We start from the raw sequence: 25,629 nt of genomic DNA, 5'->3' as shown, positions 1-25,629 counted from the left end.
CCAACACATCCATCAAACACTGACAGCTGAGGCAAGATGTGTGAAGCTACTTCAGTGTCTGCCAAATGCGTCCATGCCATGTGATCCAATCCTACCTGGATGTAACCCTGGTGGTCAATTAAGAGGTTTTCCGGCTTGAGATCTCTGTAGATGAGGTCGAGGGAATGAAGGTACTCAAATGTTAGCACAATCTGGGCTGCATAGAAACGGGCGTGGGGCTCACTGGAAAAGAGAAAGCAGTTTCCTGTAGAAACGGGTGAAGAATGCTCGCTCGTGGATTATACACTAAATGCAAACGGAGTGGATGCATTTGGGGAGAGGGTTTCCTTATTCAAATATTGGTGAAGAATTTGTCATTTTCCAAACATCTATTGCCTTCAAATAACACACCTTATTGCAAGTTATCATTGCCCAAACTGGGAGCTGGTGATGCCATTGTAAATACAGCTGCCCTTGAGAGGATGGTCTAGAAGAGCCCCCACCGCAGTTCCCAGGTCCCAGGCTCCACTCACTTTCCTACCACAGCTCAGGGGTTTAAGGAGTTTCATTATACAGAACTGGTTAGCTGCATTCATCTGAAGATCAACACTGTCCCTACTCACTGACTGGCACACACTCGGCATCATATAAAATCCTGGTAAGAACACACACAATCCCATCTAGAACTATACAGGCAATCTTGTCACTCGAGTTTCCTAATCTCCAACCGGGCATGTTTATAGTCACATAGACACAATCTGTGTGTTTGTAAAAACCAGGTGAAGTTCTTGTACCTAAGTCATATATCTAGAATATTAGTGTAATTTTCATGCTATAACCTTAGAATTATTTGAAAATGGTATACCAAATTTCTAATTGGAATTTTCAAAAACATTCATTGAGTGTTTGCTAATCTGTCTGATAATTTTTTATGATTTTCAGACTTGTGTCTTTAGTAACCAACCTCAATTACTGATAGAATTTCAAGGGATGGCAGCAGAATCAGAGCTACCTAAGAAGATGCGGACACCTGCTGCTCTTTGTGCCCATCAGCATATCCCACAGGTCCTTCCTTGCCACACTCACTTCAGGGGCCCAAGAAAAACTGGCTAATTTTTGGAATAAGCAGAGGTATTTTACAATGCCTCTCCAGTTTTAGCCAGGTCCCAACAAGAAAATAAAGAATGAGGGGGGCTCTGGAGTAGATACTGGGGGACTGACTCCTCCCTGGTTTGGGGCATGCAACCTCAGAAGCTCTGAGACTTTGATCTGGAAGACCCCATTATATCCTCTCTCCTCATCTGTAAATATGAGGTCTGCTTGGTGTTGCTTGTGTGAAGAACTATAGCGAATGTACCAATGCAGTAATGAAAATGGTGAAATGTAAGGACATATTCCAAATGCCATGCATTAGAGCAGCTTTAAGTGAAGAACCAGGCTAAGACAAGACTCAAATGACTGACCAGACTGATAAAGTCACACTGAGCCATTACTTAAGTCCCCTGTAAGAATATGCAGTGCTTCGGGTTCACATACAGCAAATGAGAGCTCAGGGTTATTTTAGTCAGCTTGCTTTCCTTACCGCTCCAGGTGGGGCAGCCTCACAGTAAAGAGATGAGTGCTTACAGAACAGGAGCAGTGCGTTTAGAGGACAGGTTTGGGCGTGACATGTCAGTGTAAGCAAAGAATGACTACAGGGACAAGAGCATGGTTGCAATACTTTAAGTATATAGGGCTTCCTTAGAGTCACAGAACAAAGAACGAAGCAAAACCACTTAAACAGGGTGATTGGAAAGAGGTGAAGACAGGACGGAAAAGAAGATCATCAATGTCAAAGAGTAGCCACATTTCACTACACAGTCTCCATACACACTAGGTTTCCCTTGCACTAAAGGTCAATAAATGCCTCTTGGCTTAGGCTCAGGCAGCTCACATAACAAACGGCTGCTTCTGTGTTATTCTCTTGTGATGACACAACTCTACGATCTATTATGAGTCAGTCATCAGTCCATGGAAACTCACACTTCCGTTTAACTGAATTCTGAATACTGAGTGAAACTTATTCTGGTCTTAATCTTAGATACATTTTATAAATGATTACTAATTAACAGTTGTCGCTATGAACCTTGTACATAGATAAAAAGTGAAGCATGTTAGTAATAACTTGGTACATTACTAATTATGTATGTAAATGTAATTGTGTATGCAATTTGTATATACATTTAAGGAACTCAACATGACAAAAGCTTTAATATAAGTCTAAAAAGACTTTATAACACAACCTCATCCATCACCATAATCACTATTACTTTTATGTCTTCTTCCTCATATTCACTCATTTAAATTTCTGTTATAAATGCCCACTAAGTATTATTAGGAATTACATAGCATGTGTTGTTATATATCTCAAATACTATTATTTTTTTCAAAACATGTTGTTGTTTTTTTTAATTTAAATTTTTTATTTTTAGAAATTCTTCAAATCAAGTCACAATACTTACCAGTGGAAGAATATTTAAATTAGTTTCATGGTGTTCTCATTTGAAATGTAAAGCTCATATATGTGATAGCTTCCTATTACTGTGCTCACCTAATACTTTCTATGGATAAAATATGAGTTAATTTAATCAGGTGTGTTTTTGGCTTAAAATGAGCACAAGCATGGGAAGACTGAAGGGAGGAAGAATTGCGTGCGCACTGGTTACCTGAACCTTCCAATTCTTCTTAGATGTGAGAACATTTCTCCCCCAGGAACATACTCCATAACCATGTATAAATTAGAATTATCCTAGGAACAAATAACAAGTACCAATTATAAAACATTTTAAGATGACAGCATGTTCAATTAGAAAGGGCAAAGTCAAAATCCATTTAACAGATCAATAGAAATGAGTGGGAGAGACACAAAATAAAAAGTGCTCTAGTTTTCCACACTCATCTCTACCCCCTTAGTATTCCAGCCACAAAGAAACCTGAGACTTTTGCTGTTCCTCTTCTTGAAGGGGACATTTAATTCAGAATAATGAAATATTACAATGACATACTAGCATAGCATATGCAAAGAAATAATAACATTGAAAACAATTTGGAAAAGCTAATAAGACTATTTACATTTTCTGTTTGAAAGCTGGATGGCTGTACTACGTTAAGGACTAGGCAGGAGCAAGGTGCCACCTGTGACTCAGCAGTCCTGAGAAGCATCACTCCACAGAACCAGGGCAGCTCGGATTTAAAGCATCAACCCTCCACTTTATCTGACTTAGCAACAGTGGCACAGAGGTTGTTCTCCCTGGTTAGCAAAGTAACAGCAACAATAAAACCACAAAGCCCAGAGTACAAATTAGTACACGAAGGAAAATCTCCAGGTCATAACAGGAAGGGTTTAAGCTCTGCAGAACATGTATAGCATCTTCATTTGAATGAGCCTAAGACTGACTAGGAAGATGTCCACCCGTGCATCACTGCTCCAGAAAGAAGCAGAACTCCCTCAACACTGCCCAAGCTCACAAGCACAATGGGCTAATCACACACAATCCAAGGGCTTTAAGTGTTTGCTCATGTCTACTCTCTAGTTTTATCATTTTACTAGGCTTCTCCTACTGTTTCACATGTCAAAAGCATATCTGGGTGGAAATACCTTCACTAGGTATTTCCTAATGGGGCGGGCGACTGACCTTAAAAGAGTACTCCAGCCGCACAAGGAACGGGAACTCCACCGCTTGCAGGATCCGCTTCTCATTCAGAGTGTGCTCTATCTGCTTCAGCTTAACAACCTGCAAGGGCAAGGCAGAGACGTCAGTGTATTTCAACAAATTTAAATGTTGTTATCATTTCAAAGAAAAATATCTTGCATGTAATAACCACAACGGATGAACAGAATTACTAGACCTCAATAAAGAAAATAGTAACAATCAGGGTGTTAAGAGTCAAGCTTGCAGCCTAGCAGAGTCCCAGTCTCTGTCTTCTCGGCAGGTATGCTCCAGCTGTGCTGAAATGTGTCTACTATCCCAACATACGAGAGGCAGACTCAGGAAGAGTACCATAAATTCAAGGCTAGTTTAGGCTATGTAGTGAGATACTGTCCCAAAACAAAACAAAACACAGTCAACTATAAATCAAGTTAAAAACAAGGGTTAAATAGGAACAAAAAATAGGCCCATTGCTTTAAAAGGTACTATTTGAAAAATATTTGCTGCTAACAACATGATCAAATCATTATCTCAGTAAGTAGCAGAAAATTAAAGATCAAAGAAGTCAACTATATTCACATGAGATATAATATGATTAAGATTGACATTAATTCAAAATATATAAACTGGTAAGGCATATATGCTTAGCCACTTTTTAATGTAAAAGCTTAAATAATTAGCTACTTAAACTGAATTGACTTTCAACTGTGCTCATCTACTATATATACACCATCAACACTGACACTGAAGGGACAGGTTAAGAAGTGTCTGCCTTCACGCTGCAGAGGATTTACCTGTAAATAGCAATCCATGAGCGGCCGGCAAATGACAGCCATGATTTCATAAGCTGTCAGCAGAGAAACTGCTTACTTGAGGCTGAGGACAGAATCCTCATCTCTAAAATTATGATGCTTTAAAATGTCATAGTATATGACACAAGTCACGTGGTTAATTTACTGCCTGACACACAGTAAAGCTCAAAAAAAAGTCAGCTGTTACTACAACTTATTTAAAAAAACAGTAAGAGCTGAGATGACTTTAAAGGCTCAGGAGAGCTGGAAGGAAAGCTGGGTCCAGGTTACCCCTAGAACCAGTCCCAGAAGGGAAAACACGTGGAGACAAGCAAGAATGCTGGTTTCATTTAGCGATGGATGCTTAAGGATAGACAGTGCTTCTGAAAACGTGGTAAAGAACATGTCAGAGAAAACTTTAGATAGAGTTCCTATATTAGGTTCAAAATTCATATACAGGCCACACAGCATCCCCTTCCCCTCAGAAAATCATGTATCCTTTCAATCAGAGGAGTAGCCACAGAGAGCACGTATGACGGCATGAGGTGAGAGACTCCTGTGTAGTTTGGGTGACAATTATGACAGGCTAGGAAGTAGGAAGCTAGAGCTCAACTCGGACTTAATAAACTTAATAAATGTCACAGGCTTTCAGACGAGTCAAAGAAATGCTATGGTAGAGTAAAATACCTGTGTCAGAGAGAAAGGAAATACAAGAAAGAAGTCTAGAGCTTGTGAATCATGGTGTTGCTATAAAAAACTAGCTGACATTGACTGGGCATCAAACAAGGAAGACCCTTGGAGATAAAGTACATTTTAAAGAGACAATGAAGAGGAATAAGGCATGAAATCGGATAAACCTCAGCCAACATCCTAGTCTACCTTACTAGCTGTCAGACACTGGGAAATAATGTCACGCAGTGGTTAGCTTAGAAAAGGGACAATACCACATGCAACTGTGAAGACTTACTGATACAACAGGTGCATGCTTGTTACATGTGTGTATATATGCAGACATGTGTGAATATTTGCACATGTGTACATATGTTTGCCTGTGCTCGTGTGTGTGTGTGTGTGTGAGTGTGTGTGTGTGTGTATGCTAGCAGTATCTGACGCACTGTAGAAAGAAGTAATGTGACTGCCTCAATTTCTGTACTGATTTCAATCCCATGGACTCTCTAAGGCCAGAGAAGCTAAGCGTAACTAACTGAATGATTTTTATGATCTTACTGTCAAAGAGGGTTATTATAGCTTGTTATTTTATTACTTATCTCAAGCTAATGAAATAAACAAAAATCCAAATATAAAAGTTTTCATAGTAATTTATGCCAAGACACAGTGTATTGCAGTAACAGAAATGACATCAACTTGCAGGTACTTTTCTGCAAAATACCCATTACCATTCCCATGATTTATCCACGAGGTAGCCATCTTAGTAAATTACTTCACAGGTTCTAAAGTATGAAAAGGAGAAGCTAAATATGTCTTTCCAGTTATTTTAAAAATGAGCATGTAAATATCATTACCTTTTCAATATCTTTGAAATAAAGCATTTTATGAATTCTTTAAGAAAGATAACATATTAGAAGCTATTCTGACAGTATTTAATACACATTATAATGACAAGTTTATAAATAAAAGCTGAAGCTGAAGCCTCTTGTTTTTTGTTCCCAGTGTGAGCAGGTGAGCTGGTAACCCTTTGAGATCCATAACCTCATCATCGGAATATAGACAGGAATTAAATGGCCAGGGAAACGCCATGTGCACTCAGACTGTACAGCTTAGGAACAAAGCGCCTGAGAAAGGGTTGAGGTTGTTGGATAAGAATATATAAGGAGAAAAGGTAACATGAGCAAAGGGAGAGACAGACAGACAGATGGACACAGACATACAGACAGGGTGGGGGGGCAGGCAGACAGAGAGAGAGAGAAAAAGAGAGAGAGCGCCAGTCTAGAGCCTGGAGAAATGAAATTCTCAAAGAACATGGGAGAAATCAAATGAAGAGAGGAAAAGAAATGCTAGGAAGTCCGCAGAAGTAGGGACAGGATCAGAAGAGAGGCCCACTTCCAGGGGCTGGCATGGGACCATGTCAGGAGGAGAGGCCAAATGGTCACCTGCTCCAAGAAAAGCCAAGTAAGATAAGCAGAGGGCACTGGAGTTGGTGATTTGGTTACTAGCTTGGTGACCCTTGGCAGAGACAATGCAGGAAGACAGTGAGGAGACGGATTGGGAACATCTGAAGTGTGGGGTTAGAACAGTCAGGAAGTGAGTTAGTGAAACCACTGTTTAAGAAGAACAGTTCGAATATGTGTGACTGAGGGCAGTTGACAATGATGTGTGTATCATTACCATTAATTCCAGAGAGATGTAAGCCAGTATTTGTTTTTCATGTGAGAGATTAATCTAGTTTCAATTAAAATGAAGGTTGGGACAGTCTGATGCTATGGTGCCCAACATGTGTAGTTATTTAACATAAAATATGTCCAATCAAAACGTAAAATACACAACAGATTTTGAAATCTTAGTATGAACCACAATAATTCTATATTTGTTAAGCATTAAACACTGGGCCATTAAACAAACTAGCCTTTAAAATCTATTTCTTATTTCTTAAAATATGGTATGGTTATTAGGTAATGTAGAGTCAGAAGTAGAGCTTCTTTTTTTTTTTTTTTTTTTTTTTTTTTAAAGACACACAATTGTTATTTATTTAAAAATAAATAAATAATTAAACCAGTAGTTTCCAACCTGTAGTCCCTGACCCTTTCCTCCCAAGTGTCATGTGGTCATGATTTTATCCAAACAATAGAAATCTTGACTATACGACACTGAACAACTAGAAGGGTGTCTTTTTCAGAGGAGATGTATATGTTTTTTTTTTTTTTTTTTTTAGATTGAAAGAAATGTTTATATTTTATGTAAAATTGAAGTTATAATTTCTTACATTGGTATAGAATTTATATATTGATACAGATTTAATATTTTCAAGTTACTCCACATCTGTTCCCTGGCACACATTCCCACAGGTCAGTTACACTACATGTCTGTCCCTTGGCTACTTCTCCACTGTTCTGCTAACAGTTTTCTAGTAGGATCCCAGTAGGCCCAGAAGCCAGTCTGTGTAAGGCAAGCACTAAGGAACACGTACCAGTATTCCTCTGTTTTTGCCTAAATTGTTACGTGATTACAAGAAAACACTTACTACTTAAGGTCATAAGTGCTAAGTGCCTCAGACAACCTGATTTATTATACTGGCTCAGAAACAATGAGAAGTTCTTTTATGTAGAATATAGGTTTTACAGTTTTTCCACAATTTGATATTTTAAATTGATCAAACCCAGTCATGTCAGTAAGGCAGCATCTGCTTCAAACTGCAATGGAGGAACATGAACTAAAGTCACAAAGTTTCCGTTAATAATTGGTCTGCAAGTGCAGCATGAGGGGTACCTGTTCTGCACATACGAGTCCCATACTGTTAGTGCACAGAGATATATGTTATCTATTGAGAATTATAGAAATGACATGTTCTCAGACACTAAATCCCACATAACTACTTCATAACAAAGTCATAATAAATAATACAACTGCAAACAGCAACCTCAAGTATCATTTGAAGGTGTCAGTGGCAGGCATTCTCACTGACTGTATTTTAAAGTGAAGGGGGTAGGCCATGAGGTCACCAACCTTCTGCTTGTCTAAGATCTTCATGGCGTAGTACTGCTCAGTGGCTTTATGCTTCACCAGCATGACTCTTCCAAAGGAACCCGTCCCAAGGGTTTTCTTCCTCTCAAAATCCTCCAGCCCAGCATTACTCTATACAAGTATTAAAAAATATAATAAGGTTTTAAATTAGAAATTCCCACAAGACTACAATTATTATCACTTCAGTGTTCTATAATCAGGGTAAACAATTTAATTTGTAACTATCCATGTAGAAACAATGCATATATACTCTTTAAATTTCAGGCCATTAATTCTATATTCTCCTTTGATTAATAAAAATCCAATAATAAAGAAAATTCTGTAAAATGGAATATAAAAATAAAGGAAATAAGAGCCTTGGATAAAATATTAATGGTCATATTTCACTTCCAATGTGAGTCCATAACACAGCTAATAAATTACTTGTACATTTTAAGAACTATAAACCCATAGTCAAATAACATGTGTGGTCAAAGAATATCTGTAAATAACTGTACAAATGAAAACTAAGAGATAAGTTCTTTCATGCCTCCACGGAAAGTGGTGCTGTGTCTGCATGTACTTAGAGAACTAGACAACACCCATAGTACTAGATGAAAGCCAAACAACCAGACATGAGCTGCAGAAGTAAGCAGTAGTCATAGAACTAGGTAGCAGCTGTGAAACTAGATAACAGCCTTAGGACTTGGTAAGAGTCATACAACTAGGTAATGGTCCCAGACCAGTGTATGGTCCCAGACTTTCTCCTTGACTGTGATAACCCAGCATTACCTAAAACAGGAAGGGAAGAAATGTCTTCATTGCACAAAGACCCGAAGCCAGAGTCTCAGAACAATAATCAGATTCTTCTCCTAGTTGAATAGATGCTTTGTTAAGCAAACATCTTTGTTTGGCTTTGACTAGTGCACAGAAGCAAAAAATTAGAGGCATCAATCTATTCAATTTGTTGCTGCTACAACAAAACTAAATTGCTAGGAACAAATTACGTGCTAGCAACAAGTAGTAATTGCTGACCCATCTGTTCACTAGGCTTCGTTATGAAAACACCCAAGAAAATCTCAGAAAATTTTTCCAAGGCTCAATCTGCAGCCTTAGCTTGAGCTAAGCCTGACGTGACATGGCTCTTCTATGTGCAGAGGACCAGGACACTGCCGTGTCCACTGCAGTCATTTAATCTCCACAGCAACACAAATGCTGCTTTGAAGAGACACCTTACTGAATCATTACAGAAAGAAAGCAAGATTATATTTTACTTATAAATGTGTTTGCACTGTATGTTCATTTCACATTTAGGGAAATTATTATCAAAAATAAAAATTCTTATAATGCTGATTGAATTAACGCTGTGCTTTTACATCTAGTTGTTGGTTTTCCTGACACAGGAGGACTGCACTGGCTAATGCAGTCATAGTCAAGCAGCGGGAACAGTGTACAGGAGCCACCTCTTCATGTCTGATCACTGCTTTCCTTCACAGCGGAAAAGAATGATCTCCTTGCTGCCTTTGTAATGTTTCATGTGACAAATAGTATAGCAATTTGGAATTAGTATCAACACAACAGTCTTAGCATACAGCTTGGTGGTAGAAATTTTGTCTGGTATACATGAGGCCCTGTGTTCAATTCCCAGGCTGTGCCAAGAAACGAAACAACCAAACTTCTCCCTTGAGGGATTCTATGAGAAGATGGCTGCTTCTCCGATGTAGGTATCCATACAATTATCAATTAATGAATTATAGCACAGCATTATGGTGGAATTTCCACCATATTATATGTTTACTATTAACACTTAAAAACTAAAATTTGTGAAGTAGCAATAAGTTAAACAAGAATCATGAATTCACTTCCAATTGCAGAAAAACATACAGCTTCCTTACCGGGGGAGGGTTCTCCCATTTCCTCAGAAAGTCTTCTTTGGCTTTGGCTAGAAACTCTTTCACTGGAAAAAAAGAAAAGAAAATAGACAGAGTCTGGTAAGAATGCGTATATTGCATAAAGAAGACACATCCCATGTGGCTATATGAAATACAGATATCCTTGTGTGAGCAACTGTTGTAAGGACACTGCATCCCTCTCAGTGTGATAGCCCAGGGGGCTACTGGTGTCTCCACTTCTAAAGGCCTCAACTATTGCTCTACATAGGGGCCACTCTGACACCATCATACCCAGGAACCACAATGCTCAGAAAACATACTGAAGTTGTTTACAAGCTATCAACTGATGACAACCTAGTGACTGACTAAGCCGTGAGTGGGGTCAATGGAAGCTGGAGTGCGAGCTGAGCATAGTCAACCTGAGAACTGGTTGTGGGAAAAGGCAGTTCTAGGTACAGGCTGTGCGCATTAGATCTGTGGTCTCTGCACCAGCAGAGAGCAGAGGAGAAACCACAGACTAACAGGTACAGACAGGATCTACAAACCCATAAAGCCCAAAAGGAACAAAACACTAATTACAATACAAACTACTTTAAAAACTAGCTGTGAACTTATAACAAAAATTAAACTGAATGCCTGATTTAAAATTTACATTAAAATAAAGTCAAACAGAAGAAGATGTTTACATAATGGTTAATAATAGCTGTATTTGTAGAGCTGTGGTTTATATTGTTAAATTTGTTAACCAAAGATGAGTCACTTAAGAGTATGTCCTGTTTACACACTCCTCCCACAAATTCACTAACAAGGGCTCCTGTTTTTAAAACAAATTTTTAATGGTTTAGAAACAAATAACTGTAAACATTTAAAAATGATATATTCTTATTTTTATGTGAAAAATGAGAATAAAATTGGATTACACAAGATCCCTTTACTCTCTCTTTTGTTCAGCAGAATCCTGGCATTTCCCTGCGTGGCTCTATGGAGGAGAGAGCAGGGTGACAGGCCACAGAACGTAAGATGCTGGGGAAGATGAGCTGTTGCATCAGCCACTACTTTAGAAACAAAGAATGGCTGGAATACAGCCAGAATCACGCTAGGCATGATGGGGTCTGCAATCCCAGTTTGTCGAAGGCTGAGACGGGTGCACTACAGTATATGTTCGAGACCAGCCTGGGCTACACTGTGATTTCTAGGCAAGGCTAGGCTATAGGGCAAGGACTCTTGTCTCACACAAACAACAACAAAACGATCCTAACAAATCCCCAAATAGGGCAAAGCAGAGACCTGGAGTGCACAGCAAGGACCTGATACGTCTTACGGTGTGCATTACTCTTTCTCGTTTTCTCTACAGGACAACACTTATGGCCCAGCACAAACCAAAACGGCGCTTGCCATTCTGTTCTGCCATTTTAATATGCTGACAACGAGGAGAATCAATAATAAAGGGTAGTTTTGAGAGAACGCCAGCTTATGCATTTCTGGAAATAGCGCTTTACTACTTTCTAAGTAGTGTATTATACAGAATTTGCAAAATACTTATTTTAAAAATTAGAGAAAATTAACTTTCAGAGTTAAAATTCTCATGTACCAAAGCAGTAAATTAACTGATGCATATAATTATCAACACATGATCTAATTCATTATAGGCCTGGAAAAGTCACGAGGTTTTGGGTTGTAGTCTGAACTCTGATCTTTGGGAAGTTAGTATACTAGCAGCAGCTGGAGAGAGCTCGTTTGTTTTGTGTCTGCTCCAGGATTCCAACCAGGGGATCTCACATTAACTGACTAGCATGTTTCTTACCACTAAGCTCCATCCCAGGCTCAAAAAGGCTGGCTTTATATTTTATAACTAAGTTTTTTGTTTATTTGTTTTGTGTTCATGGAATAGAGATGTCTGCACATGGCCATGACTTGGAAATAATGGGTGTAAGTTAAATTAGAAACAAAACACATCAGGATATATAACTGTGGTTTCTGAAAAAAAGCTCTATTTGGTGATTCTGAAAATAATACATCTCTGAATTTCTTCTGAAAAATATTTCAGTTCCCATGTATAAGAGAACTGTGCAAGTTATGGTGCAAACTCTCCAGGTACCTGCTGAGTTCAGATCGACCGGAGAAGGAAGAAGTGGAGAGAGAGAGAACCTGAGTGTCCTGCTGCAGCTGCTGTTGTGTTACCATGAGGAGGTTTGAAGGGAACGGAGGCGAGTGAGCAGTGAGAACAGATGACAAAGGCGGGGAACAGTCTCTTCTTCTGTGTCTGTGATGAGCTCCAGGAGAGAGGTTTTGATGCTTCTCAGTATTCACTTGTGCTTTGAAATGTTCTCTGTACTCATGAGTAGTCTAAGTTTACTGACAAGCCACACTGGGGCAAGCAAACAGCCAGACAAGTTTTATGTGAAAACATTACTGAGATGCATACTACGCACTGGTAAAATAATAAGTTCTAGTACCATTTTAACATATAAAGGCATTTTCTTTTAGAATTGAGGATATATCAGTTATAATGTTACTAAATAATATCATGAAGAAGGCTGTTCCTAAAACACGCTTTTGTCATATGCAGTATGTACAAACATGGAATTTCTAGCATGTATGTACACTATTTAGATGCAAAGACAAAGAAAATCAGCTCTCAATAAAATAGTTGTGATTGATTCTCTTTAATTGATCTTTAAACAACAGACAATTCACAGGGATTTGCCATGGACGTTTATTATTTTCAGACATGGGTGGACTTAACCTCTAACTGCTTTTCTATAGGCACTGCCAACCTCACTACCCACTGAGATGTTAGTAGGTAGTGAAGCAGAGGGAGGGATGGTACTCAGGCTCACACACTGGACCCCATTCCATTCAATGGACCATAAAGCAAGCACTGTGAGGTTCTCGGTTTTCAGTTTTCTTCTCTTCTATTACATGATCTGTATACACATTTAACCATTTGAAGCAGTGAGACAGGCTAATACACAGTGGAATACTTCATAGCTGTGTGATCAGGAACCTTCAGCAAAGCTTGTAACTAACTGACGACTATCCTTAGAACCAACACTTCAGGGAACGTTTTTTCTGCAATTGTGTTTTTCTCTGTATTGTTTAATAATGGAGCAAAAGAGGGCACACCAAAAAACTCAATCAATTCATTCATGGACAATTTTACTTATCCAAATAAAATAATTTTCTCTTCAATTTTTGTCATTTCTAGAATCTACAATGCTGTACTCTGAAAGAGCATACCAAATGAATCTATATGCTTACCCAGGGTTTCTTAGTCACCTACCCAAGATATGAGGAAAGATGCAAAAAGAGACAAGTCCCATGGACTTCCACAGTTACAGAAAAAAAATCTACTCATTTCTTAGCACTTTCTGTTGCCAGCACCGATGTCTTTGTACAGTAGTTGGAAGCAAGTCACAACTTAAGAGTCAGATTTTTTCTTTTTTTTTTTTTTCTTTTTTTTGGGGGGGGAGGGGGTTACAAGACAGGGTCTCTCTATGTAGTCCTGGCTGTCCTGGAACTCACTCTGTAGACCAGGCTGGCCTTGAACTCAGAGATCCACCTGCCTCTGCCTCCCAAGTGCTGGGATTAAAGGCGTGCACCACCCCACCCGGCCTAGCGTTCATTTTAAATAGGAAATTTAACTAGCACTTCAAGTATGGTATAATTTTACCTACGCAGTTGACAATGAACAAGAATGTTTCAGTAGTCACCGAGAACAAACCCACATGGCTCTGTACTTGATAAACTGAATAGCTGCTAATCTGTCATGACACTCCGTGAGTCACACTGTGCAAGGTCTAACTGCCAGATATCATCATGACCATCTCATGTGCAGAACGTGTACATTTATTACTGAAGATGAGACACAGTGCTATAGATGCTGACCTGTAGAGTCTCTAACAAGATGCATCTCATCTTCCCCATCACACCTTGTACAATAGAAGGACAACAGTCAGTCAACGTGTATTAGAAAACAAGAGAGAGGACAAAGAAAACAAACCCTCAGACTATAAACTGCCTACAACAAAAGCACAACTAAATATTTTTTCACTCAAACTGTATCTTTTCAAAAGCCACTCTTCAACCAAGAGCCTCTTGCAAACTCTGATAGCACTCGTAATTTTAAGGAAAATTAGAATGAAACAAATTTTGGTATCAAACAGTTGTTAGTTTTATTTTTTTTATCCTTTAAAGTGTACTATTTAAATATATGTAGCCAAATAAATGAGTTTTTACATTAACATCTTATTTCTACCAATATTTTAGAACAAATATATATAAATGACTTTATCCTAACAGCGTTTTATAAGTGTAATTTAAGAATCATTCAATTTTCATATTATGCTTCTTCCTTTTCTGATATAGGTGGTAGGCAACTCCTTTTTAATAAAACAAGCATTTACTATTATTCTTTCTATTCAGTTATTTGCATGTTTTTATTTTTATATTTTTAAGTATTTTGATTTAATACTTAAAAATAAAACATTTTTGTGATAAAGCAGATGATTTAATTGTTATTTTATGTAATATCTTTCAGATAATAAATCTAACACCATGAAGCTGAGAAAGTTGTAGTAGGGACAGAAGACATGTGAATGTGTATCACTTGGACAGCAAGCTGAAACATCATTGAAAACACATTCGTGCCGAACTTTGAGTCTAAAGAGTTGCTCTGACTGGCAAGGTTGTAAGAGAGGACACTGCAGGCCGAGGTGATCTTGTATAACAGAAGTTCATTGTTTTAGACAGGAAAGCTAGAAGCATGAACCTAGAACATCTTGTCTGCAGCTACATCAAGGGAAAGATGCCCATGCCCACTGCTCCTCACCTCTGCACTGTCAATCAGGACCATGGGAGGGGAGGGGCTTGGTCCTGTTGGGGCTCCATACCCCAGAGAAGGAGGATGCTAGAGGGGTGAGGTGGGAGTGGATGGGTTAGCAGTCTCTTAAGGCAACGGGGAGGGGAGTAGGGTGGGGTGTTCGTGGAGGGTAAACCGGGAAGGGGGACATTTGAAATGTAAACAAATAAAATAATTTTAAAAAAAGACTAAGAGTAAGATAAAAAAAAGGCAAGAGCCAGAACTGTCATTATTCATAAGTGACTGCCACTCAGGACAATTCAAGAGACTCTCTACCACTGTGACCTTAGAACCCACAACTGGGGTGGGTATAGCTTTAATCTCTTCTTTAAAAATGGTTTCCATGAAAAGATTTAGCTCTTGTCTATACTTTCTATTCTACTACCTTTCACTCAGGTTTGTTATTCACCACCCACCCCCATCCCCCAAGTTCTGATTTATCTGTGCTGGATTTTCACCAACTGATCTGCTTACACAGTTCTTTTCCTGAACACTTCACAAGCTATCTTAAAAAATGAGCTCAAAATCTATTTCAGCCACACTATAAATTTCAATATATAGTTGAATTTTAATTTATAAAAGTTACTTCTTGGCTCATGACTTACTGGTATTTTGTAAGTCCATAAAGTGTGATAGTTTGTATATGCTTGGCCCAGGGAGTGGCACTATTAGAAGGTGTGGCCTTGTTGGAGTAGGATTGGCACTGTGGGTGTGGGCCCTCATCCTAGCTGCCTGGAAGTCAGTATTCTGCTAGCAGCCTTCAGATGAAGATGTAGAATTCTCAGCTCCTCCTGAACTGTCTGGATATTACCATGTTCCTGATGATACCGGACTGAACTTCTGTACCTGTAAGCCAGCCCCAATTAAATGTTGTCCTTTATAAGACTTCCCTTGTTCATGGGGTCTGTTCACACCAGTAAAACCCTAAGAAAATAAGCAAACATATTTTTGTTTATTAATGAGCCTTTATTGACTAAGCTCAATTACACTATGTCAAATATTATAAGTAAGTAAACATATCTCCACTCTTTGGAATTTGTTGAATATGCTTAATTATGTAATAAGCAGTCTTTATATTTCTCCTTATTCTCGTAATGACTATAAGAAATCTCTATGTAATCTATAAATTTTATATTTTATAATTTTTCCTATATAGGCCAGTCTTGTTTTATATATTTTTGAGAACTCTCTCTCTATATATAATCTATAAATTTTATATTTTGTAATTTCTCCTAAATAAGCCAGTTGTGTTTTGTGCATTTTGAGACTCGGAGGCACATGTGGTTTTCATTTCTTCTTGTCATTGATGTTAAATGGGGACCCATAAATGACTTGAATCTCTGAGATCTTACTATAAAATAAAATAATTGGATGCTCTTATAAAGGTCCAGACCCTTACAAGCGTGAACTAAAACTTGAACATTGCTTTACCTGAGGAAAGTTGAAGGGATTGTCCTAGCAGAGGTTTTGTATTTGTTTCTGCTGGTATCAGTGCATTACCAGCCTGGATCTGTTCCAACAGTATGTTTTACTGTCAGTCCATAGACTACAAAATTAATATACATTAAACCTGAAATGTTTTTGAGAGGAATCTGGTGATTGTCATTTCTTGGAAGAGGCATCCTACATGAACAAACACACATCCCACCCCTGACCAGGCACTCAAGCAAAGACATGTTAACTTCCTGTGTATCTTGCCAGCAGAGGTTGAGTTTTCTAAGCAACACAACCACTGAGATGACCATCTTCTCAGGATCCTGACTGCCCACAGGGCTGGAGAAAATCTCATGACGGACAGACTTAAGGGCTTATCTTCTGTTTTTGTGAGGACATTTACAGGAGAGTCCTTAGCTGGGCAAGGTGGCATAGACTTTAGTCCCAGTGCTTAGGAGACAGATCTCTGTGAGCTTGAGGCCAGTTTGGTCTACACAGTGAGTTCCACAACAGCCATTTACATAGTGAGACCCTGTCTCAACCCCACCAAAAAGGAGGAAAGACCTTTGGTCGGGGAGGTATGAAGTCTCTTCAGTGCAGTCAGTCAGCTCCTTTATGGCTCCTTTCCAGTTCCCACCTTCTTTTCTGCACCCTGGGAATTTAATTCTAGTGAATTTAGAATTCTCTTAAAGTGTCCTTGTCAGTCTTCAGCATTCTAAGATATTGGATCTTCACTATGTTTTCCCCTTAGAAGGAGCTCTAAGTTATGTGGTCACCTTTCTAGATTTTTCTCTCTCATCACTGGAAAGCTTCACGTGAGATTTTAAGATGTAAAGAGACCTAGATGTTTGACAATTGATTTGTTACCTTAAAATTCAAAACTGCCACCAGAAAGCGCATGGTGCTGATAGCTTACTGATTTTGTCAAAGCACGATGACTTCTGATTGGCAGATTCAGGCTTTTAAGTTTTGCTTTAAGTTTTCCCACATGCTAGGTGTGCAGTGGTGCTGTTGGGGGGTCCCTGGCACCAAAACAAAAACTTGTTTTCATTAGTTAATTATAAAACAAAACAAACAACAACTATTTTCTCTTCTGACCACTGCCTCATGTGAACACTGCTCAGTGCATCTGTAGACTGACTGCTTTTATATAACACAGTGTTCACTTTGTAGGCTTTCCTGTTTGTTTGCTGCGACAGGGCTTTGCTGCACCAGTTCTGTGTATTTTGAGGCAGGATCTGGCTGAAGAGCTTAGGCTGGCCTCAAACTCTCCTGAGCCTAGAGTGCAGGCTGTACTGCCAATTTTTCTTATTTATATTTATCTGTGGTTGCATGCACGTGTGGTGCATGTGTGTGTGTGCAGGTGCATATAGAGATGAGATATCATTCCACTCCCACACCCCCGACCCGTGCCACCATCTTATGGCTTTGAGACTGAATCACTCTCTGAACCACAGAAAGTTGTTTTGGCTATCATAGCTGGCCACCAGTTTCTGCCCTCAGTGCTGTGGTTACAGGCTCATGAAGCCATGCTGAGCTTTTATGTGGGTCTTGGAATCTTAGCTCAGGCCTTCATGCTTGCACACACTCTTTCTTACGGAGCCGCCTCCTGGGCTATACACATTAAGTCTGATCTTACCCATTACCTTCATGAGGCTGGCTCTTCACCTCATTCATTTACTTTCCTACAATGAGCAGTGTACACTCTCCTGATCTAATTCAGCTTGCTTGTTATCTTGTAAGCACCACATGAATTTTCTCATCATTTTTCCTTATCATAATATTATGCTTCTTTTCTATTCTATTTTCAGCCCCTTTTTTCATCCCAGCCTTGTTCTTATTAAAAGATTCACTTTATTTATGAATGTGTATGTAAATGCCGATGTGTATGTGCACATGTACATACACATCATGTGCTGGTGCCATGGATCTTTGGGAGTTGGAATTACAGACGATTGTATGCTGCCTGGGATGGGTGCTGGGACTTGAATTCAGGTCCTTACGACTGAGCAGAAAAGGCTTATAACTGCTGAGCCGTGTCTCCAGTCCCTTCAGGATTATTTCCTCTGTCTTATTTCATAGATTTTATGTTCACTCAAAACAGTGAAGAATTAATTTAGATGCTATCTGTAGTTTTTTAAACAAATATTTCTGAATATAAGTTCATCCTTTTCCTATCGAAGGCTGTGATTTTATCCTTTAATCATGTATCATGTGTAACCCTTTTTATAGGCTCCACTTTCCTTTCTTTCTTTTTTTTTTTTTTTTTTTTTGCTTATTTATCCACAAACAATGGGAAGGTTTTAAAATCTTTACACAGGATCTAAAACAACGTAGTATATTTTTCTTTGGATCTCTCATTTTCTATATAGGTGTTATTAAAATTAAGTTCTGGATATTTTTCTCTGTATGCACATATGTATGTGTATTAATTAAATAATCCAGCAACTTTCAGAAATGTGGTTGTAGAGGTTGGGGAGATGTTCAGCAGTCAAGGGTACTGGCTGCTCTTGCAGAGGACCCAGGCTCAGTTCTCAGCACCCACGAGGAGGCTCACAAGCATCTGAAGCTCCAGTTCCTGATGGAGATCTGATGTCTGGTCACTGTAGTCACATACATGCAAGCAGGCCAACACTCAGACTCATTAACAACAACAAAGAAATGTGCAAGTGTCTAAGATCACAAGGAACTTGCTGGTATTGGTGCCAGCACAGCAAGGGAGAGCCCTGTTGTACCCAGAAAACAAAGGCCATCCTTTCAATTTGCAATGACCTAATGAATTCCTGGCTGTCCCAACAGGGCTAGGAGGAGCACAGAAGCAACGGGCAGTGTTGTCCTGCACTCATTTCCTCACAAGCTTCATCCCGGGAAATCAGTGAGGATGAAATGGGTGCTTCTCTTACTGGAAGGCAAGTAATCCAGAGCACAACCCGCTCTAGAACAGTCCTCATCTGGCCTGTCCTTTCCTGGGCAGAGGTCCGTCCTCACCTGGGGGCTAAAGCAGCACTTTCAGTGTTCTGCTCGTGTGTTGTCGGTCTGACAGAGGAGAGGGCGTTAAGCAGCTGCTCACTCCTGCTTAGGTCCGCACACTTCCGAGAACCACTATTTAATGCTTTCTTCTTCACACTGACACTCAGTGAGCTGAACCAGGAAGCAAGCTCCCTGAGGAGCTTAGAATTTGTACAGATTTGCAGTGTGTCACATGATGTTTCCATATGTGGATGCACTGTGTGATGTGCAAATCAGAGTGAGCGGGTCTGTCTCCTCCTGCCTATTTTTGCAGTGAGATCATAAGAAATCTTCTTCCACTGAAACAACAGAATGCAGAATCATCCTCTCTAGTCATCCCACTGTGAACAGAAGACCCGCTCTTGCTCCCCTTATCAGCTGTAACAAAGGACCTGTTGATTAGTGTTTCTGCTCCACAGCTTGCTGGCTCCGGTTTTTCGAACAGGAATTGGTATATGAACCAGGAGTGCACAGTAACTCAATGTGTCAGATGACTCAGCTCCATCTTACACAAACAGTTCTGTAACCTGCTACATGCTGTGATGATAGAACATCAGACACAGAGAAAATAAAGAAATCACGTGGTCTCAGAAAGAAAAGTCGAGAAAGGTGTTATAATTCCAGGCTCCTTCACCAGTGCCAGTGCTGGTCCTTGTCAAAGCTTAGCTCTTCCTTTGCCTCAGAAGGCAACGGTGCCTATTGTTGTGTATGCTCTGCCATGTCGTCTAGTCGGAGGGCCGTATGGAACCCAGCTGAATTTGAGGAGAACTCCTTTACAATGTTTTCACAAAACTTGCTTAACAAGAGAAAATCCTCACCAAATGAAAGCAACTTACAAGGGGGCAGCCCAGGCTCTTCTCCCATTTACAAGCAATCTTTCGATGCCAGAGAGGAAAGAACATACGAGAACAATTAAAGTCCTCAAGGGATGGCTTTCACTTAAGATCCAGATCTAAAGTCAGAGACTCACAGGCAAAATATATAATCTGCTTTTGTGCTTTGAAAGTACAGCAACATCATCTTCAGAGTTTGTAATGGAGGTACTGAAAGCTATTACTGTTCGTGTGATTTCTACAAGGAATATAACTATGGGAGGTCATTACTCATACATGATGCACAGGTGGATCTCCCCTAACTTGCTAAGGATTCCAGATTTGCAATTTCAGAATTGCAAGTTTCACATTGTACTAAGAAATGGACTTATTTCAATTTAAAAATCAGTATGAAAGTCATCTAAAGAAGCATGAAACATGAAGTCAGTCAGTGTCAGGGCGCTGAAGAGAGAGACTGATGCCCAGTTCTAAAGGCCTTCCTCGTGCTACTGGGCCTGGAGAAAACTCCTGATGTACAATCAATGGATCTAAATGAGCATATACACAACCAGGGTGACAAGTTACAAACAACCCCAGATTCTGGCTTTACTTCTCATGAGGGTTGTGGAGTCACTAAGAGAAGTGAGGATCAGAGATAAAGGGACAGATGTTAAGGGAGAAAGACGAAGCTGATTCTTGTAATGGATGTCTCAGGTAGTGACTGAGGCGTGGGCAGGGATGAGATCACTCAGAAAATGCAGCACTGAGAGGGCCAACGGCAGATAGATTCTCAGAGAAGAAGAACATGGAATTATCAGGAAGGAAAAAGAAAAGCTTTACAGCTATTTCCACATAAACATAGCTGTATACACCACATAGAGAAACTCATCGTAATTTTAGACTCAGATAAAACGGCCCATTATTTTTATTAATGAAGCCACACTTATAATTTCCCATATTTTAAATGGCTAGAGCAGTCAAGTCACAGCGGGGTGAATTTATTTAGGACTGAACCTCCTCGGAGAAGCCAATGTCTACTTGTTACTAGCACACTTGTGTGGTAGAAAAGGCTGTAGGGAAGGCAACTATGATCAAGCACATAAACCTTTCAGCCATAGCTTAAAACAAGAAAGGAGCAGCAGCAACGTCCTCCACTGAAAACATCAGATGGCAAGATCCAACAGCACCACTGTGGGTGGTAAAAATTCTAAGGTTATGTGCAAACTTTTAAAGGAAACATAGCTTTATTCAAATAAATAAATAGCATGATAACCAGCTTTCATATCTGCAGAATTCTAAGAAATGTCAACACATTGATCTCACAGTATCAGCCCAAATTTCAAGAACTAAATCAGAATATCTACTCTGGAAACAAGAACATAACTGCCCAGTCAATTCTTAACATTTTGCATGTAAGACAACTCCTTGTGTATCAACCGCCACTCTATAACATGGTAATTTTAGACTGCAGCAGGATAAAGAGCACTTCCTCCTTTTAATGAAGTCATCTCTACTTATGAAGAAAAGGTTCTTTGGCTTTGAATGCCTTCACTATACCAATAAAAAAAAATCTTTCTGATCCAGAAGCCAACCCTACATGTCTTAGGCAAGAACCCTGTCATCACAGGGCCACATAACGCTCCCCTTATGAGGGCCACCTGGACCAGCCCTTTCCGGCTCAGCAGAGATGCTAATGAGTGATGCTCTGAGCAAACACTCTCTCTGACAACAGGGTGTCTATTTTTAGCTGCAGGTTTGCTTGAAGTGAACAGCTCCTGCCCTATGGTAAGCTGCAGTACACACTATGGCAGATTTTCTCGGAAAAAAAAAATAAATAAAAGCACTTTTGAACATCCTAAGAAAAATAAACAGTCATAGCAAAAGATAAATTTTTCACAAGCAATTTAGTTTCATAAATCATTTTCCCAAACTAATTTTAACAAAGCCTCCAAAGCCAAAACATACATATTTATTTCATCCTTAATTCACTATTTTAAACTACTTACAATTAAAAGCAACCCTCAAAAAAAAAATCAATACAATTTTGGCAGCATCTTATTTTCAGAATTAGTATTTAAAAAATAGTGCCCAAAGGAAGCTAACAAAAAATAGTATTTGAATGACATGTTAAATATGGATATCTTGAACACCAAATACTAAAATAAAAACCTCCTTTGCAGTATATATGTATTCTCCCTATTTTTACAATACAGAAAACAAGAGCAGTTCTAGTGAACAGAGATCAACCATAGAGACAATCAGAGCTGGAATGCTGGAGCTGTCAGCACTGACTGTTTACAGCTCCTAATGGCTTTCACAGGCTCTTTACAATAATGCCTACTTTAAAAGCATCAACACAAAGGTCATTACTACAACTCTCACTTTTATAACCTTGTCTACAAAATATTTTTCCTTGTACAATTAAATATTTTTTAAAAATATATAGCTGAAAAGTCCCCGAGACCAACTCACCATTCATGATGACAGGCAACGTCTCCAGAGCATATTGCTCAGAACAACAGCCCGACTGCCTGCAAAGGGAGTTATGCTAATCTCTGGAGGCAGCGATGGTGTAAACACATACGCTGGAGCTGGAGCAGGCAGCAGAAAACCAAGAGCTCTCTTTTGTTTTAAAAGAAAAGCCCCCAAAGCAACGCCCAAATGCCCAGTAGGAGGTACTACTAGATAAGAGAATAATGCCAAAGATGTTTTATGTAACTGAGGTTTAGCTTTTTTTCCCCAGCTAGCTATCCCAGCTTCCTTCATATACCTCCAGAATAACTCAAAATGGCAGAGAGAAAATGCAAACCAGGATGTATACGATACACTCAATGCTATCAGCATGAGCTGTTACCACGGCAACATCAGACCAGCATTATCAGTTTCCTTCTAACCAAGAGGTAGCTTCCCTGAAGCTTTAACCAACTAAAGCAAATAAACTACCTTTTTATTTTAGGGTAGCGTGATCTCCACATTACGACATTCTCTACATGTAAGCACGGAGCTACCCTCTTCCCACACCTCTCAAGCCTATCTTTAAATGCTGTTTGCTTCACATACTCACACAAGCCCATGTTGGATCCAGCGAGGAACGACAGCAGAGTGATTGCGCCTAAATGCCTTTCATTAGAGCAGCTCCTACTGCTGCGGACCTCACGGAGACTCAAGAGCTGTGTGCTGTTGCTAGTGACTATTGGCGATGAATCTTATTGCCCAGATCGCTGACAGCTTTCATTTTTCACGAGCCAAAAGCTATACTGCGGCACAAATGTTAACTATTTAAACATTCTGTACCATGGGAGAAGTATAATATAATGCTATCTAAATCTTCTTTTATAAAGGAAAATCAGGGAATAGCACTTGTAAATTTCCATTAAATTCAGCATTAAGTATCTGATATTACCCAGATATTATTTTTAAAAGACCACACACAACAAATTTACTAGTAACCATTATCCAAGAGTGACATTCCTCTCATGATACAGTACTCTGAGGACAGACTGTATGGCAAGGTGGGTAGGTTGGGTGGCACGATGAGCAGGGTGTTCTAATCTCAGAGACCTCTGATTTGCAGCACTGGTAAGAGGAAGGGACTAGAGAACTGGGGCTGAAGCAGAACTTCAGCAGGTGAATCTGCACCTTTAAAGCTGCCAGAAAAGGTGGTGGCACTTGTGGTGATGAACAGTCAGTCAACAAACCTCCCCAAGAAACAACAGATAGCTGGACAGGGGTGCAGGAAAGGACTTGCACTGCTCTGGTACAGGCCCATTACAGACACGCTGGGAAGGAAGCATTTTAGGAGGCAGTACTGGACTCTGGGTAAGAATACTCAAGTCTGCGGTGTTCTTGTCTGCTCAGATCTCTCCAGCTTGGTCTGGAAGGCTTAGCAGTGACACCATCAGAGAGAGGTCCCAAAGTCTACACTGTAAAAAAAAAAAAGTGAAGTGGAAGGAATCAGTCGGCAAATGCCCAGCTCCAGTAGCAAATGTCCGAGCAGAGGCAGGCAGCACTGATGGTCTAGACAGAGCTTTAGCAAGGAAATGGCTGCACAGGGCGTTATGAGCCCCACTTGAGATCCAAAATTTAAAGCTGTTATGGACCAAATGTGTACTTCCTGATCACGTGGCCCACCAGCATGATTTCAGATAGCATACAACACCGAGTTCTGGGACTCAGGGTAACATCAAATCAGAATTGAGAGATGTGCAGCACATACCATGAAGGATATTAAATCTACAAACTGGACTAAAGATGGTGAACATGAAATGAAAACATAAATCCTTGGAGGAAAAAGATTAAATAGAATACAGTTACTACAAATATCTTATTTTAAGCCCCTGATTTTTGCCCAAACATACATCATTCACGATGAGAATAACAAGCAGGAATGGCATTTATGTACAGCTAAAAAGTATTTGCAACTGGCTAGTGAAATGTTAGATGAAATAAAAGGGAACTGTTTAAAGACTTGATGAGAATAATACAGATGGAAATGTCAGTACAGAAAAGAGAAATGTGGAAAAACAAAAAGTAGACATTTGACAAATTAATAGAAAAACTTAAACTCACTCTAATATTAACACCCCATTTCAGAAGGAAAATGGCCCTAACTCTGTAAATGTGAGCTGAAGATAGATGAGTAACTATGAAGAACAAACTCCAAGGAAAGTACAAGTCTCACACAGGCATCCAATCTGAGGGCCCAACATACAGCTAAGAGGAAACAAGAGGAAAGAGAGGAAACGTTTAAAAGAACAGTGACTGACAATGTCCTACTGAAAGAAGAGCCCCCAGTCTACAAGGCAGGTGAAGCTAGCAGTTAAGCTAATGCTAACTGGGACAAACACAAAGACACCCACACCTAGACACTTCAAATTCATGTTACTGAACAATGAAAACAAAGGAAGAAATCTTCATTTGTAGCAAGAGAAAAATCAGTACTAATGTACAACGGAAAAACAATTCAATTGAGTGCTAACTTCTCAAGTAGAACTAAGAGTGGCCAGAAGACAGTGAACTGATAGTTAGAAATGCTAGAAGAAACAAGAAACAAAACTGCCCAGTAATAACTGTAGATCCAGGAAAACGATCACCCACAAACGTAAAATTCCAGGAAAAATTATAATAGAGAACATGTGTTTTAAGTACAAATGCACAGTGGAGTTTTCAGATGACAACGAAGCCATTAAAGGATAAGCTGACAGGAAGGGACAAAGAATACCGAAAAAGCAAACTAAAACAGAAACGTATGTACACCTACATGCATATATACATACACAGATAAAGGTTAAACACAGTCTTATATATGTGGCTGTGTATGTGGTGGTATCAAACCTTAAACTGCTAGGTAAGAGTTCAAAAATGTACAGATGCAATACAGATGAAGATAATAATAATAATCAAATTTAGATAAGACATTTATTGGTTCAAAGAAGTTCTATTTAACTAGAGAATTATGTCAATCATATCCTAAAATAGATTGTT

The 25,629-nt window shown here is 39.4% G+C and overlaps 1 protein-coding gene across 4 annotated transcripts in view; it reads right to left on the bottom strand.

Annotated features, from left to right (window-relative positions):
- The window catches only part of Prkacb (protein kinase cAMP-activated catalytic subunit beta), an 81,084-nt gene that overhangs the window by 17,960 nt on the left and 37,495 nt on the right, over nt 1–25,629 (bottom strand). For 2 of the 4 annotated variants that reach the window (XM_021157560.3, XM_029474933.2), the window contains exons 2-6: nt 10,033–10,094; nt 8,141–8,269; nt 3,654–3,752; nt 2,685–2,767; nt 96–222 (exon numbers count right to left, since the gene is read on the bottom strand). In XM_021157560.3, coding sequence (XP_021013219.1) covers nt 96–222; nt 2,685–2,767; nt 3,654–3,752; nt 8,141–8,269; nt 10,033–10,094 — 500 coding nt within the window. Of the gene's footprint in view, nt 1–95; nt 223–2,684; nt 2,768–3,653; nt 3,753–8,140; nt 8,270–10,032; nt 10,095–22,617; nt 22,940–23,209; nt 23,337–25,629 lie in introns of those variants that run through there. The other 2 variants (XM_029474934.2, XM_029474935.2) reach the window with 2 other exon arrangements.

This window comes from Mus caroli, unplaced genomic scaffold, assembly GCF_978045245.1.
Source record: "Mus caroli unplaced genomic scaffold, Mus_caroli_1 scaffold_3, whole genome shotgun sequence".
In the NCBI taxonomy this organism is placed as follows: Eukaryota; Metazoa; Chordata; class Mammalia; order Rodentia; family Muridae; genus Mus; species Mus caroli.
Note: the sequence above shows the minus strand (reverse complement) of the source record. Positions and strands in the feature narration are given on the sequence as shown.